Genomic DNA, 15,325 nt, shown 5'->3' on the forward strand with positions numbered 1-15,325 from the left:
AAAAAAAAAAAAAAAACAAAAAAAAAAAATGTATATTTATTATATGTAAGTACACTGTAGCTGTCTTCAAATACCCCAGAAGAGGGCGTCAGATCTTATTACAGATGGTTGTGAGCCTCCGTGCCTCCATGTGGTTATTGGGCTCAGGACCTTTGGAAGAGCAGGCTGTGCCCTTAAGTGCTGAGCCATCTCTCCAGCCCCAAGGCATGGCTTTGTAACCTCAAGTGTTTGAACCTGTATTGTTCACATCTGGAAGCTTTGTCATTTTCTCAGAAATAAAATATAACACGATTTGATTTACTCTTTTCTACATTTGTCTAATCTCAAAAGCAGTGGTCATCAATTTACAGGTGTGTACCACAACAGCCAGCTAGGCAAAAAGCAACATCTTCCAAAGTGTTGTCTAGAGAGACATTAAACCCCAGTTACAGAATGGGTATGGTGGTCCACATAGAATTCTCAGCATTCAGGAGGCAGAGGGATCTTAAGTTCAAGATCAACCTGGCCCACATACCAAGACCATTTCAAATACAAACAACTAACTCCCGTACAAAAACCTAAGTCTAGCTTAAGAGTGTGTTATGAGTTAAAGCACACTTTCATTAAGTAGAAGGATGAAAAAATAAAACCTTTAAAAATCACGACTACAGTCAAAACCATACTCCATAATACTCACTTATCATCAGCAAGGCTGGCAACATGCAGGCCATCATGACTGAAAGACACAGCTCTCACCCATCGGTCATTTGCTCCTCCAGCAAATATTGGAGTAGGCGGGGGAAACAGGTGCCTGCAGTCAGAGACATATTTGCGGTGTTTCAGAATCAATTCTAGAAACAAAAAAGCCTCAGTAGCCTTCTCTGGCCTCTGAATAAGGTTTAGAGTGGTGCTTTGATGATACAACTAAGACTAAGGAGAGCTGTTATAGCCAAGTTCAATGAAACAGGAAGCTGTAACTTTACAAAGCTGTAGTGATAGCCAATGTTGGGTTACTGACTGAAATAATTCATGTTGAACTCACCCGAACTCCATCAGAATGTCTCCAATGTGTGGATCCCAGACATACACACGAGTATCGTAAGATGCAGTAGCTAGTAATGCTCCGTCAGGAGAAAAGTCACAAGCTACAACATCATGGTGATGGCCTTCCAGTCTCCTAATCATGGTGTATTTATCCATATCCCAAAGGAAAACCTGAAATAATAAAAGAGGGAAATGTTATAGTTTCACTCAGACACACAGAGGACAAAGGGGCACATCTTAAACTATAATTGCTACTTTAAATATTACATCAAATTAATTATAAATTATGAGTAATTTAAAGAATATGCTCAGTGTCGTAGATTAAAAATCAGTCTTTAAGTTAATTAAAGTAGACATGCAAATTTCTATTTCAAATGTTTCTGTTAAATGTTAATTTAAAAAATAAGCCTAAAGGGAAAATAAAGGCAATGCAATTTAACCACAAATACTGAAATCCATTTATTCCAAAATCTAATTAACTAAAATATATGGAAATAAATAGGGTTAAGTATTACAAACCCCTTTCTCTTTTTTCCAGAAACTACTAATTTTTAAAAATATATACAGACAGAAAATGTAATGTTAGCAATTGTTACTCCATTGGCATCTCCCTTTGAGATAATCACTTGTTTACAATAGGCTTGGGTCACCACGAGAGCCTAGGAAGAGAAACAGATACTGCAAGCAAAGAGAATTTTCACAGCCAAAAATAATTTTGTTGGCAAACAACAAGGATGTTATTAAACCATATTACAGATGAAAATACTATTTTATGAAAATAATATAATTACAACATTTTTTGGTAATCAAGATTTAACACTTATTTTTCCAAAATAACTATAATCATCAGTTATTCAGCATAAAACAGTTAAATTACTTAAAAGTACATCCACATACAGTTTAGATTTTAAACATCCAAAGACTGTGCAGAAGGTTCTAAATACGTTTTGCTGGTTTTTTGCTTTGAGGTAGTGTCTCACCAAGAAGTTAAGGCTGACTTTTAAGTAGCCTAGGCTGGCCTATCCACTTGCCTTAGCCTCTCAAGTAGTTCTAGACAGTGTTCTAATGCTTACTGTTAGAGTAAATGTAAACGGGGAGGCTTACAGCAAGCCTTGTGAGACAGCTTCCCTCCTCTTTCAGTAGAATAATCCTTTCTGCTACTTCCTTTCTGCACGCATTATTTCCAAAGGAAAATAAGTATAATAACTGGGTAAATAATTTAAGGTACTGCTAGTATCTTAACTCAAAAAAAAAACAGAGAAAGCATTCAAAAACCAATTACTTTACATAATTTATTTGTCAGACTCTCAATTCCTTCAAACTGGAAGATCAATTTACTCAGGAGTCTGGACATTACTGTGGGGGAAATTACTTTTTAAAGGAAAAAAGAAAAGAAAAAGAAAAGAAAGAAAAGCAGAAAGTGGACATCGACCAGCACCTGTGTACGTACAGTACACCTTGCAGCCGAATGCAAGGTTACTTCATCCTATGGTAAAGGTCGCCCCCAGCCCGGTAGCCAGAGATGCCACTCTTTCTGCCCAGCTAACACCATTGTGCGCCTGTGTGCGAGTGGTGCCAGCATAACCTCAATCACACCAATATTGCTGCCACCACCTGTGACAGGGAAAGCAAGAAGCATATGGAAAACACACAGCCTAAAATCGCAATGTCAACATCTAGCTTGTTTTTATGATTTAAAAAAAACAAAAACAAAAACAAAAACAAAGCTATTTTGCTTTAAACTTCTAACATTCACAACTATCATTTTAACATACTTCTTGGCAAAATAAAATGTGTTTTATCTAGCCACCCCCACCCCCACCAGTCCATAGAGTGTTGCGATCATTACACGTATTTGGAGTTCAGCCAGTTTCATACTCAATGCTGCTAAACTGGTAAAAATACATTAACTCAGAGCTAGTAAACTGACACTTTAACTTTACTAAAAGTACAACCTTCAACAGTCACTACTTAAGCTGTCAATAGGCACGCTGTAAAACCATGTGCAGCTTGATCTATAATCCACTGCAGGACATCCATGAGTTATAATTTTATTATACTTAGAAGTTACTTTTTTTTATTCAGTTAAATGTCCAGGATCAACTGAGACTTAAAAACTTAAAAACAAAACAAAACCAGCAAACTGGACAAAACAAAAACAAAGAAAATAATTCGCAAGGAAATATCTTAATGGACTAGATCTTATCTATAGCACATAGGCATTCCCAGATTTCACAAAAAAACAAAACAAAACCAAACCTCACTAACCCTTAATTTTATAAACATCTCTAAAAGCAATTCAATTCTCAATTCACAAATAACTATTTTCTACATGCAAATTCTTTCCATCATGAAATAAAGCACTTAAGACATTCATGACACCGAGCACAGACTTAATAGGTTACTTAGATTTAAAATGATTAGGCATACATTATCATCTAATTCACAATACATGTACAAGAACTTTGATACATACTGCTTTACTGGCTCCAACTGAACACAGCATAGAACAGTCTGGAGAGAATGCACAACTGTACACCCAATTCTGATGTCCCCGCAATACTTTCACCATGTTTCCTAAACAAAAAAAACATCTGTGTCAGGACACACTTTGAATCAGTCATACCTTGACAGACAAGACAGTAATCTACAGTTATCATAAACTTTTACTGCTGAAAAAAGATGTATATACATAAAGAGGCCTTCAATATCTGCCACTTTACTTCCTTTCTTCCAAGGCAGGGTCTCTCTAACTCACTATGCAGACCAGGCTGGCCTCAAACTCACAGGGTAGTATTTGTTGCTTGATAAAATTACACAAGGTTGGAGACACACCTCAGCAGTCAAGAGCACACTCTGTTCTGCAGTGGACCTGAGTTTGATTCCCGGTACTTTATTGCTCCATGAGATCTAACACCTCTGGCCTCCTCAGACACTCATACTTAACTACATGTAGACAAACATGAATATACAGAACTAAAAATAGTTTAGAATATAAAAGCCAGGCATACTAATGTATACCTTTAGTCTCAGTATTTAGGGGATAAAAGCAGGTACTTCAGCCTGATGTACATTTATTTTTGTTTCTTTAAAGTAAGATGATATATCAATACGCCACGTTTCAGAAAGAAACTGAGTACACCAACATGCTTTTCTGTGAGGTTAAAGAGTAAAACATCTTACTTTTTATGAAATAATGTATAACCTATGCTTACCAGCATTTAACCACATTACAAATCCTGATTTGTAAATCAGGCTATAATCTAAATTTTATTGGATAACTGGATTTGTTCTTTTAAATAAAATTTAAAAAATAAGGCTTTTTATTTTAAATTTTCATTTATTTAATATGAGTATTTTGCTTGCTTATATATGTCTGTGTAGCACCTTCATGCAGTGTCCACAGAGGCCAGGAAATGTTGAATTCCTTGGAACTAGAGTTATAAATCTGTGAGGTTGGTCTGAGCAGTGTCAAGACTGTTTATTATTGTAACTGCTGGTTCCTGTTCTGGCTTACTTAAGCTGTGTTTTGTTTGATCTATATAGGAAAGGGACCCAAGTATTAAACAGAATAAAGGGAAGAAACTATGATCACCAAGCCGTTTGGTTTCTGTTTTCCTGATAGTGTCTTGCTAAGTAGCTAGCTAACTGGCCTAGAGCTCTCAATTTTCCTGACCTTACCTCCTAAAGCTATATGACTACTGGTATCCTGCGTGAGTCAGAGAAGGGCAAGGGCAATCCCCTCATCACTCTAAAAAATGAAGATGTCAAAAGACTTGGCCAGGTATGGTACAACACATTTTTAATTCTAACACTCAAGAGGCAGAGACAGGCAGATTTCTTGTAAGGCCAGCTAAAGCTACAAAGAGACCCTGGCTCAAAAAGTGAAACAGCTAGGAAAAGACAAAAGACATACATACCATCATCTTTCAGGTCCCACACTCTAAGAGTTTTGTCTCTTGAAGCTGATACAAGGAGTAAGCTCCCATCTGGGGCAAAAGTTAAATCTCTAACCACTTCAATGTGGTCTACCAAATTAAGGAGTAGTTTTCCTAAATTTGATTGAAAGGAGAAAAAGAAACAGACAAGATAATTATTTATCTCCTATTTTTTTATGTTTTGTTAACTGTAAAAAACGAACAGACATTCTTGGGTACCTTCCTTGTTTTATGAAATAAATTGTTTCACTTATTAACTAGTGGGTATTATTACTTGTGAGAATTCATTACTCAGAAATTTAAGCAATTTCTTCAAGATAACAAACTCTGTATGTATTAGAAAACTGTAAAAGAAAAGAAATGACTGAAACGTAAGAAAACTCCTAGACCAAATTAGCATTAAGAAAGCCCTACCCCACTGACTTTTCATCTGTACAATATGACTTTACAACAAAAGCAAAATATCAACTTTTCTCTTTGCTTTTTATTTCATTGGCCTTGGACTATCAAATGTTCCACAAAGTAAACATTACATCACAACTTTTAATTTTAACATTATCTTAAAAAAAAAAAGTACTTATCAGTTACTGGAAGTTTTGTTTTCTAGAAAAATCTGTGGTCACCTTAACTTTTCCCCTCAATAAGCCAATCAAACTTTGCTTCCTTTTCCCCAATTCAATGTCATTATTAGGGGCACATCTTGCTTTTTTATGCTCACTTAGATTATTTTATATTTGTGAACAAACAAATATGCCAAGAACTAAAACAAAATCAAAATCCTTTTTTCTGTTCTTGTATTGTTGGTCACTGAGCCTCAGGTCTGAAGCAGTGACTGTAAGGTGGAGACATAACCGCTGAGCTTCCTCCCTCATTCTTGGTGGAGGTAGGGTCTTACTTGTGCAGTTCATGCTGCCTTCACCTTGCTATGTAGACCAGGCTGGCTACTCAGCCTTCTCAGTGTTGAGGTCACAACTATGTATCACCATGTCCAGTTTGAACATATATTTGTTTGTTTGTTTGTGACAGAGTCTCTCTATATAGCCCTAGCTGACCTAGAACTCACTATGTAGACAGGGGCTGGCCTCAAACACAGATCCACCTATCTCTGCTTCCTGAGTGCTTTGATCAAAGGCATCTGCTACCATATCCCACCTTGAATACTTTTTAATTAGTTGGGAGGCAGGCAGATAGATCTCTATGACTTTGAGGCCAGCCTGGTCCACATATTAAGCTCCAGGACTACACAGAGAGACCCTGTCTCATAAACCAAAAACCAAAAACCAACTGTGATGACTGTCTGTATATGCTTGGCCCAGGGAGTGGGACTATTAGGAGGTACAGTCTTATTGGAGTGGGTGTGTCACTGTGGATATAGGCTTTAGCACCCTCATCCTAGCTGCCTGGGAAGTCAGTAGTTCCTAGCAGCCTCTAGATGAAGATGTAGTCCTCTCAGCTCCTCCTGCATCATACTTGCCTGCAACCATCTTGATAATGGACTGTACCTCTGGACCTGTAAGTTAGCCCCAATTAAATGTTATCCTTATAAGAGTTGCCTTGGGGCTGGCGAGATGGCTCAGCGGAGAAGAACTCTGACTGCTCTTCGAAGGTCCTGAGTTCGGATCCCAGCAACCACATGGTGGCTCACAATCACCCGTAATGAGATCTGACGCCTCTTCTGGTGCATCTGAAGACAGCTACAGTGAATTATGTGAGAGCGAGCAGGGCTGCAAGTGGGGCCAGCAGAGGTCCTGAGTTCAATTCCCAGCAGCCACACACACGATGGCTCACAGCCATCTGTACAGCTACAGTGTACTCATACACATAAAATAAATAAAATAAATCTTTAAAAAAAAAAAGTTGCCTTGGCAGCTATGGTGTCTGTTCAAAGCCATAAAACCCTCTGATTTGTAGCTGGGTAAACGGCTCAGTTGATAGGTGCTTGCCTAGGTAGTACGCACATGAAGCCCTAGAGTTGGATTCCTAGCACTGCATAAACTGGGAGTTGCAGCACATGCCTGCAATTGCAGTACTCAGAATGTGGTGGCTGGAGGGGTAGAGTTAGTCATCATCAGCTACACAGTGAGGCTGAGACGTGCTTGGGATACAAAAACACTGGTTCCCCTCGAAAACCCCTAAGTTATCACTGAAAAACCATGTCAGACATTTTGCTGAGGTTGAAACTAAACTATTAGTTTCTAAATAGTTAACTAAAATAAGACCCAAACCTGCTTTGCATATTTATCAAGCAGTATAAACTCTTATTATTCTCCTAGATTAAAATTATAAACTAAGACTTACAATAATTATAAAGACACATAAATTCTCACTTTCCTATACATTAAAGTCTTCAAATCATATATTCCAGTGCTTCCATCATAAAATAATCAGGTTCACTTTCGCTATGAATTCATACCTGTATATACATCCCAGATTTTGATGCGACCATTGTTTAACCCTGTGGCAAGGAGTAGCTGATCCTGTCCAAATCTGAACCGGTGCCATTCTATATTAACGCAACGACTCTGTTTTTCTGGAACTGAAGACCCAAAAGCAAGACTCCAGACGATGTCTCCACAGTCTATAATGTGTTCACGAGGCTTATTTTTTTGACTACCATTACTATTTTGTCTTGCCAATTTTAGAGAGCTTGAGTTGGTAACATTCTTGGAACCATGCAAAAGACTGAGCAGGAAAAAGATTGAAAATGAATTTTTCTTTATACTGAACTTCTGTAGACACTAATTGTTAACACTTGTTAAGTCTTCTCAATACAATTGTAACTATTTCTAAAGATGGGAAAGTTGGTATCTGAAATACAAGGCTAGACAAATTCAACTCATAAAAATTACTGGTGGCTGAGAAAATCCTCAGTACGAAAACTTACTAATTAATCTTCCTTCCAAATTGCCTTCAATAGAACCTCTTTAACAGAGTAGTGTAAAGCCTGGTCCCACCTGGGAGAGGGCACTGTTGTCAGTGTCCAGCATGCTCAGTGTGTCTCAACTGAGACAGCTTCTATCATAGGAAATGCACCTGGAGGTCACACTAGACCTGTAACATTTTGTTTATGCTCAGACGAGAAATTAGGATGAGAAAAACAGTAACTTCTCAGTATGAACTTAAGGAGTAATTTAGCTCATTTGCTAAATTAAACTGCTATATAATGTTTAATATTATATAATCTATCTTTTAGGACACTAAACTAGATTATTTCAGGAAATTAGAAGCCAGAGACTGCAGAAAACTTTTACGCTATCATGAATATGTCCTTAATTCAAGCAGAGATAAAAAGAACTGTCAGGTGATGGACAGACAGCATGACTAGATTAAGTTCCTTCAGAAAGAAGAGTTATCTTGATGAGAATTTCAGTGACCCTGGTGCACAGTGAAGGGACCACACAAGCTTAGATAAAATCTTATTAACTTGAAAATCGAAACAGACATATAAAACTTCAGTTGGTGGAGTGCTTGCAAAGCAGACATGAAGCCTCAGGTCTGATCTCCACCACAATATAATGGGGTATGGAGGGCCCAGTTACTCCAGCAATTCTGAGTAGAAATGAAGGAATATTAGAAGTTCAAAGTCATCCTAGGCTACATACTGAATCTGAAGTTGGTCTAGGCTAAAGCCTCCTCCAACCCAACTCCAATTCCAGATAATTTTTTTTTTGAGACAAAGTCTATTATGTAGCTAGGGGCTGTGGCTCATACTCAGACAGCATCATCTAGGAGGCTGAGACAGGATCAAGAATTTAAAGCAAATCTGGGCCACACAGTAGGTCTATGTTAGAGAAAAATCTGTTTATATACTGTGGTTAACCAATAGTGTGTGAAATCCAAAGTGAATGCAAAAAAGCTTCACCCATCAGATCACTTGATCTGACACAACAGGACACACTAATGTACGGCACAATTAATCTGTCTTTACACACACACACACAGAGGAGACAGGGATGTAGGTTAGTTGGCAAAGCACTAGCCCCTGCATATGAGACCCTGGAGTCCAGTGGGGGAGGGTATGGTAGCATAAATATCTGAGAAAATATTATAACACTCTAATATACACATTAAATCCAGACCTTCTCACTAGTCTAGGCTGGTCTACATGATGACATAACCGCCTCTGCTTCCCAAGTACTAGGATTACAGGCATGTACTGCCATGGCCACCCACATAACTTTTATTTTGAGACAAGGCCTCTCTATTATGTAGCCCTGACAGTCCTGTGTAGACCTGGCTGGCCTTGAACCCCAGAAAGCCACCTGCCTCCTACACTTCCCAAGTTCTGGGATTAAACGGATACAGCACTGTGACCAGCTCAGGTAATTCTTTACATAAATCTTCAATGAAGATTTGAACTACAAACAAGCTTATAACACTGGCTGTAAAGAAAACTTAAAATATTACCCAACACTGAAAGACAATAGTAAATTCTACAAAAAGCAAAGGAAAGAAGTCTTACAAGTTCTTAAGGTACTGGGACCACGGGACAAGCTTCACTATACGGTATCCTTGAGACCATGCGAAGTAGGAACCATCTGGAGCAAAAGCAACAGTCCAGTTTTCACCACCACATTTCTTGTCGAAAGGAGCTGCTGGAGCTAAAAGTTCCCCTATAGTGCGTGATCTCACTAAAACAAGACAAAAACAAAAATCAGGATATTATACATAGTCAGATTCAGATGGCCCCATATTATTTTGGAATTTGCTGAGGCTGTCTCCTTTTCAGGGTTTCTCTGTATAACCCTGGCTGTCCTGGAACTCACTCTGTAGACCAGGCTGGCCTTGAACTCAGAAATCCATCTGCCTCTGCCTCTCAAGTGCTGGATGCGCCACCACTGCCTGGCCTCCTTTTCTTTTAGACATGGTTTAGCTGGCTTTCTACCCATAGAACATTAGAGATGAGTTTTGTTTTTATAGTGATTTCCAAGAGATTTAAAGTATGTCACTAGGCATGGGAGGCACACCTATCATCTCATCCCTTAGAAGGCTTAGTGTTCAGGAGTTCAAGACTGCATGAGACCTTGTGACAAAGTTTCAGTGCAGCTGGGCTGGAAGACATGGCTTTAAGGCCAACCTGGATTAAATAGGCAGACCCCATGAAAGTGGGAAGTGAAAAGAGAACAGAAGGGGAATTTTAAGATTGTTATCATCTTTCAAGAACTTAATTCGTTAGGCTTAGGTTGTCTTGCTAATGTACAAGATGATCTTCATCATAGTACAAACCAGGTAGAGAACTGGAACTTTAAGGTCACCTCAACTATATGGTCGGTTCAAAGCCAGCCCAGGCTACAATTTTTTAAATATATCCAGTCATTCAGAAGGCTGGGAAGAGCTGGAAGGCCAGCAAAATGACTCAGTGGGTACACATACCTGCTGCCAAGCTTGACCACTTGTTTTCAATTCCCAGTACCCACATGGCAGAAGGGGAGAACACACTTCTACTATTCTCAACAGGTAATAGACGTAATTTTTAAAAGGTGCAGGAGAGCTGGAGAAACAGCTCAAAAGTTGCCTAACAAGTATAAGGCCCTAGTATTCACTGGGGGGTAACAGGCCTGGGGAGAAAACCTGGTCAATGAACTCTACAGTCTGTGTTGTATACTCCATTAGTAACTAGTATACCATCTAGCATGTCAAGTGTTCAATTAATATTTACTTAACAAATAAAAAGGCACATATATATACTCCTACTTGTAAGGTAAGTACATTCCTGGCCTTTTTTCTACATCATTCTGAAAATTTCCTTCTTGTATGAAAATATCATAACACCTATCACTAGGATAAATAAAACTATTTTGCTTAAACAATGTCTTCTTTTTTAAATACTCAAAACCTGCTGGATGGTAGTGGCATACGCCTTTAATCCCATCACTCAGTTGGTAGAGGCAGGCAAGAATCTCTTGACTTTGAGGCCAACCTGGTCTACAGAGTTCCAGGGTTAAATAGAGAAATTCTGCCTCAGGAGAACAAACAAAGGGGGTGGAAAAAACAAAAAAAAAAAAAAAAAAAAAAAAAAAAAAAAAAACAAAATGAATTCAAAATCTTCTTTCTACCCCATCCACCTATTCAGCTCTGATTCTGATCTAAGAGAACAAAGGTATTTGACAATCTTTATCTCAAGACATCAGATAATATCTATACTGGCATCTTTTCTAAGATACAATATTTCTAGTTCTTTCAATCATTCCTCAGATTATAAAGTTTTTGAGTTCATTTTCTATCTTTTTTTTTTTTTTTTTTTTTTTTGGTTTTTCAAGACAGGGTTTCTCTGTGTAGTCCTGGCTGCCCTGGAACTTACTCTGTAGACCAGGCTTACCACATTTTCCTTGTATACATTCCAGTTAGTAGTGACCTTTAGAAAAGTGAAGAAGATTGAGACCCAGAACTGGACACTGTACTTCCTGGTGTGGTTTTACCAAAGTGATAGAGCACCCCCACTTATTCAAAGGGAGCAACACTGCATAAGCTCACATTCATTTTACTGGCAGTCACATGAGTGTGATGATCTAAGATTCCTGAGCTGGTGAGCCTCAATGCCTACAGAACGCATTTTCAATGCGGAACCTCAGAAGGAGCACATTGTCGTAGGCTTCCTGCATTTGTTCCAAGCCTACACTCTCACATAGTCCTGTCACTGGGGTTCTTTTCATACCCAGTCCCCCAAACTGAGATTCCTGCTTAACCTTCATCTATTGGTCAAAATGAATGAATTTTAGAAAGGGCTTTGTTCACAAATAAGGGAAGCAAGTTTTAAAATTCTACTTTTTTAAAGAAGGAAATAGAAGTATTAGCTTTAAGAGAGAATGCTCCCAAGTTGATCTAAGTAGAATACTTTATTTCCCACAGATTTAAGTCTGTACTTTAAGGTTACTTTTAAAAAATAATCTTGGGCACAATCATTTGGCTACTTTTTAAAGTGTTTATATGATAGGGATGTGGTTGGTTCAAACACCAAACCCCAAGAAACAATTCACTAACTCATCTTCAAATGTAAGACATTCTAATAATTATAAAAACTGTAAAACAAATGTTATGTGGTCAGCATTTTTCTATACAAGGTTTCTCTGTGTAGTCCTGGCTGTTCTGGAACTCTGTAGACCAGGCTGGCCTCAAACTCTGAAATCTGCCTGTCTCTGCAACCCAAGTGCTGGGATTAAAGGTGTGGGCCACCACCACCCGGCTTTAATCAGCTGTTTTAAATACTCAAGTACTGACTAGTACCAACCTAAAGTAAGGTTTTTCCCTAAAGTGCTTTAATGGGGCCGTGTGAACCAGCCCTAAAATACAGCAAATCTGCAGAGTACATCATGAGTCACCACTGAACAAGGCTAACCAGATTTAAGTTCTTCCTCACATTCCACCCTGATTTCATGACCAGAAAGGAAGTGTGACATGCTTTTTTAAAGAGGGTAGTAGTTCAGGGCAGGAGTAACTCACCAGCTGGGTGACTTTAAAATCTTTAAAAATTCTATTTATTTTATCTATGTGAGTACACCGTGGCTGTCTTCAGACACACCAGGAATAGGGCATCAGATCCCATTTCAGATGGTTGTGAGCCACCATGTGGTTGCTAGGAATTGAACTCAGGACCTCAGGAAGATCAATTAGTGCTTTTAACCAATGAGCCATCACTCCAACCCAAATAAAATCTTTTTTAAAAAAGTCAGCAGCTAATTAGCTATTCAACTTCATTCTTCAGAACCCCCACCCGATTCTGTTAAAAGTCATTTGTGAATAGAAGTCCATTCACATACAAGAAAAAACTTTGTGATTACCTCAGCTTTTCACCCTTCCTAGAAATACCTCCTCCAACCAACTGGCAAAGTCACCCGTGTGAAGAGCAGGAAATGCTAAGGCTCTCTGCTCAGTGGCCACTGCTTTCTTTTTAAAACTGGATTTCACTATGTAGTCTTGGCTACTAGAAGTGGCTTTGCAGACCATAAGGATCTCGAACACAGGTCTACCTGCCTCTGCCTCTGGGTGTTGGGATGACCATGTCAAGCCAACTTAAAAAACAGTAAATAATGTCGGGCTGGTGAGATGGCTTAGCGGGTAAGACCACTGACTCCTCTTCTGAAGGTCATGAGTTCAAATCCCAGCAACCACATGGTGGCTCACAACCACCCTAATGAGATCTGATGCCCTCTTCTGGTGTAGTCGTCTGCGACTACAGTGTACTTATTTATAATAATAATAAAGAAATCTTTGGGCCGGAGCAAGCAGGGACTGACTGAGTGGAGTTGACCAGAGTGAGCAAGCCAACTGCAGTGAGCAGAGGTCCTAAAAACTTCAATTTCCAATACCCAGATGAAGGCTCACAACCATCTGTACAGCTGCACTGTACTCATATACATAAATAAATAAAAAAATCTTTAAAAAAATGAAACAGTAATGTCGGCAGGGCAGTGATGGCACATGCCTTTAATCCCAGGCAGAGGCAGTCAGATTTCTGAGTTCTAGGTCAGCCAGGGCTAACAGAGAAACCCTGTCTCAAAAAAAACAAACAAATGGCCGGGCGTTGGTGGCGCACGCCTTTAATCCCAGCACTTGGGAGGCAGAGGCAGGCGGATTTCTGAGTTCAAGGCCAGCCTGGTCTACAGAGTGAGTTCCAGGACAGCCAGGGCTACACAGAGAAACCCTATCTCAAAAACAAAACAAAACAAATAAACAAAACAAAACAAAACAGTAATATCAGTGCCTACTGATATTGCTCAACGAATCTCATCTGACCGGCTCAAAGGTGGCTCCTTTGAGAGAATTTAAATAATGCTAAGTGCTTTAAAGGGGCCCCTGGGCAGGTCTGGCTCACACCCTTCGACTCCCCATTGTCCAGCTTTCCGACTGGCGCGTGACAGGTCTAGCCACTGCTGCATCCTCCGTACAATAGCCCTCCTTCAGCCACTCCACCTATTCACACGGCTCCTCCCGTGTACGTAGGCAACCCGTTTCCCTCCTTTGAACCCTACACTTTCATAACGTCATCCTTTAAGGAAAATAAAACTTTTCCACGCTGATGACACTTCTTCAGGCTCCTTTCTCATTAAGAGTACCGGACATACAGAAGCTGCTCCTCCTACTGCACCTCAAAACACAAAAAAAGTTCACTACTTTTTTCCCACCACAGACTTAAGAGAGCCTAGGATAGACTACTAAGCCTGTGCTAGGTCCATTCAACATCCCAGATAGAGCCGGGAGAATCCCAGGAGGTCGGATCCGCACCCCAGCTGGGATGGTGTCACTAGGGTTTGCCGGGCGGTGAGCAGACTCGGAGGCCCGCTCCGGGGCGCGCGTCCATTCACTCCCGGCCGACGCCCATCGCGGGACCGCTTCCTCCCGCCACGCAACGCCGGTCCTTGCTCCTCTCCGCTTCTACGGAGCCTCAGCATCCGATGCCCCGCTTCTCGTGGGCCTCGGCATCGGACTTCCCCCTCCTCCCATCCCCCACATCCACCCCCGCTCCCCCTCCCGGCCCCGGAGCCAGCCCCTTCGCACTCTGCCCGTCGTCCCCGCGCTCCCCCTCCATCCTGGGCCTCACCGATCTCTTTCTCGTTGACCCTCGGGGGAAAGCTGGCCATCTATGGGGCACCGTCTGATTCCGGGAACTTGATTCGGACGCGACGACAGAGAAGGGATTCGCCGGGGGCTGAGGGGCGTGACGCGGGCTCGGTCTTTCTCGGGTGTGGGGAGTGAAGAGAGAGCGCGGGCGGCCGCTGCAGCTTCTGCGGACTGCCCTGGGGAAATCACCGGAATGCCTGGAACCAAGCCACCGCGTTACACTCAGACAAAAGAGCCGGCGCGCCTGCCACTCACAGACTCACAGTCCGCCAGTGCTTCCGCCGCCAAACCAGACACTGAGACAAGATGGCGGGCGGCACTGATAATACCTGGGAGGCGGGGTTTGGTGGTGACGTCAGTCGATCTGGCCCCGCCTCCCGACGCAGGGGACGTGACAGTCTGGCCCCACGGACAGACGTGAGCTCTCAAAGCGCGACCTGCAGGCAGTTTCGAAGGCTCTTTGCCAAGGGCATGTCGAGGATTATATAATGCACGTGACCGAACCGGAAAAGGCAAAGTAGACGTTTCAGGTGCTTAATTCCCTTTAGCTACTTCTCTGGCTCCTTGGTACCTGGGAAGTGCAGGTTGCACTGAAGAAAGAGAGACGATGAAAATTATCATAGTGGTGTCCAATTGGTCAGGACGAGAGCAAACTGGTTTTAGGAAAGGCTCAGTTGATAGAAGAGACCCAGGGTGATGGGGCATCACCTCTGAGGCCTCCCCCAAGGCTGCCTCTGTTCTACCTGGTCCCTAAAGTCAGGCCTCCTGAAGAGCTGGCCCATATCACCTCCACCTCAGAATCTGCC

At 40.9% G+C, this 15,325-nt stretch overlaps 1 protein-coding gene across 4 annotated transcripts in view; it reads right to left on the reverse strand.

Annotated features, from left to right (window-relative positions):
- Nucleotides 1-14,843, reverse strand: part of Wsb1 (WD repeat and SOCS box containing 1) — a 16,942-nt gene extending 2,099 nt beyond the window's left edge. The window contains exons 1-7 of one of the 4 annotated variants that reach the window (XR_004113254.1): nt 14,500-14,843; nt 9,424-9,592; nt 7,375-7,643; nt 4,944-5,075; nt 3,500-3,600; nt 1,022-2,637; nt 677-790 (exon numbers count right to left, since the gene is read on the reverse strand). Coding sequence is in view for 3 of the 4 variants with exons in the window: in XM_031352059.1 (XP_031207919.1) it covers nt 677-790; nt 1,022-1,194; nt 3,500-3,600; nt 4,944-5,075; nt 7,375-7,643; nt 9,424-9,592; nt 14,500-14,539 (998 nt within the window). In the remaining variant the exon portion in view is untranslated. Of the gene's footprint in view, nt 1-676; nt 791-1,021; nt 2,638-3,499; nt 3,601-4,943; nt 5,076-7,374; nt 7,644-9,423; nt 9,593-14,499 lie in introns of those variants that run through there. The other 3 variants (XM_031352059.1, XM_031352062.1, XM_031352060.1) reach the window with 3 other exon arrangements.
- Nucleotides 14,844-15,325: the final 482 nt, after the last annotated feature.

This window comes from Mastomys coucha, unplaced genomic scaffold (assembly GCF_008632895.1).
Source record: "Mastomys coucha isolate ucsf_1 unplaced genomic scaffold, UCSF_Mcou_1 pScaffold5, whole genome shotgun sequence".
In the NCBI taxonomy this organism is placed as follows: Eukaryota; Metazoa; Chordata; class Mammalia; order Rodentia; family Muridae; genus Mastomys; species Mastomys coucha.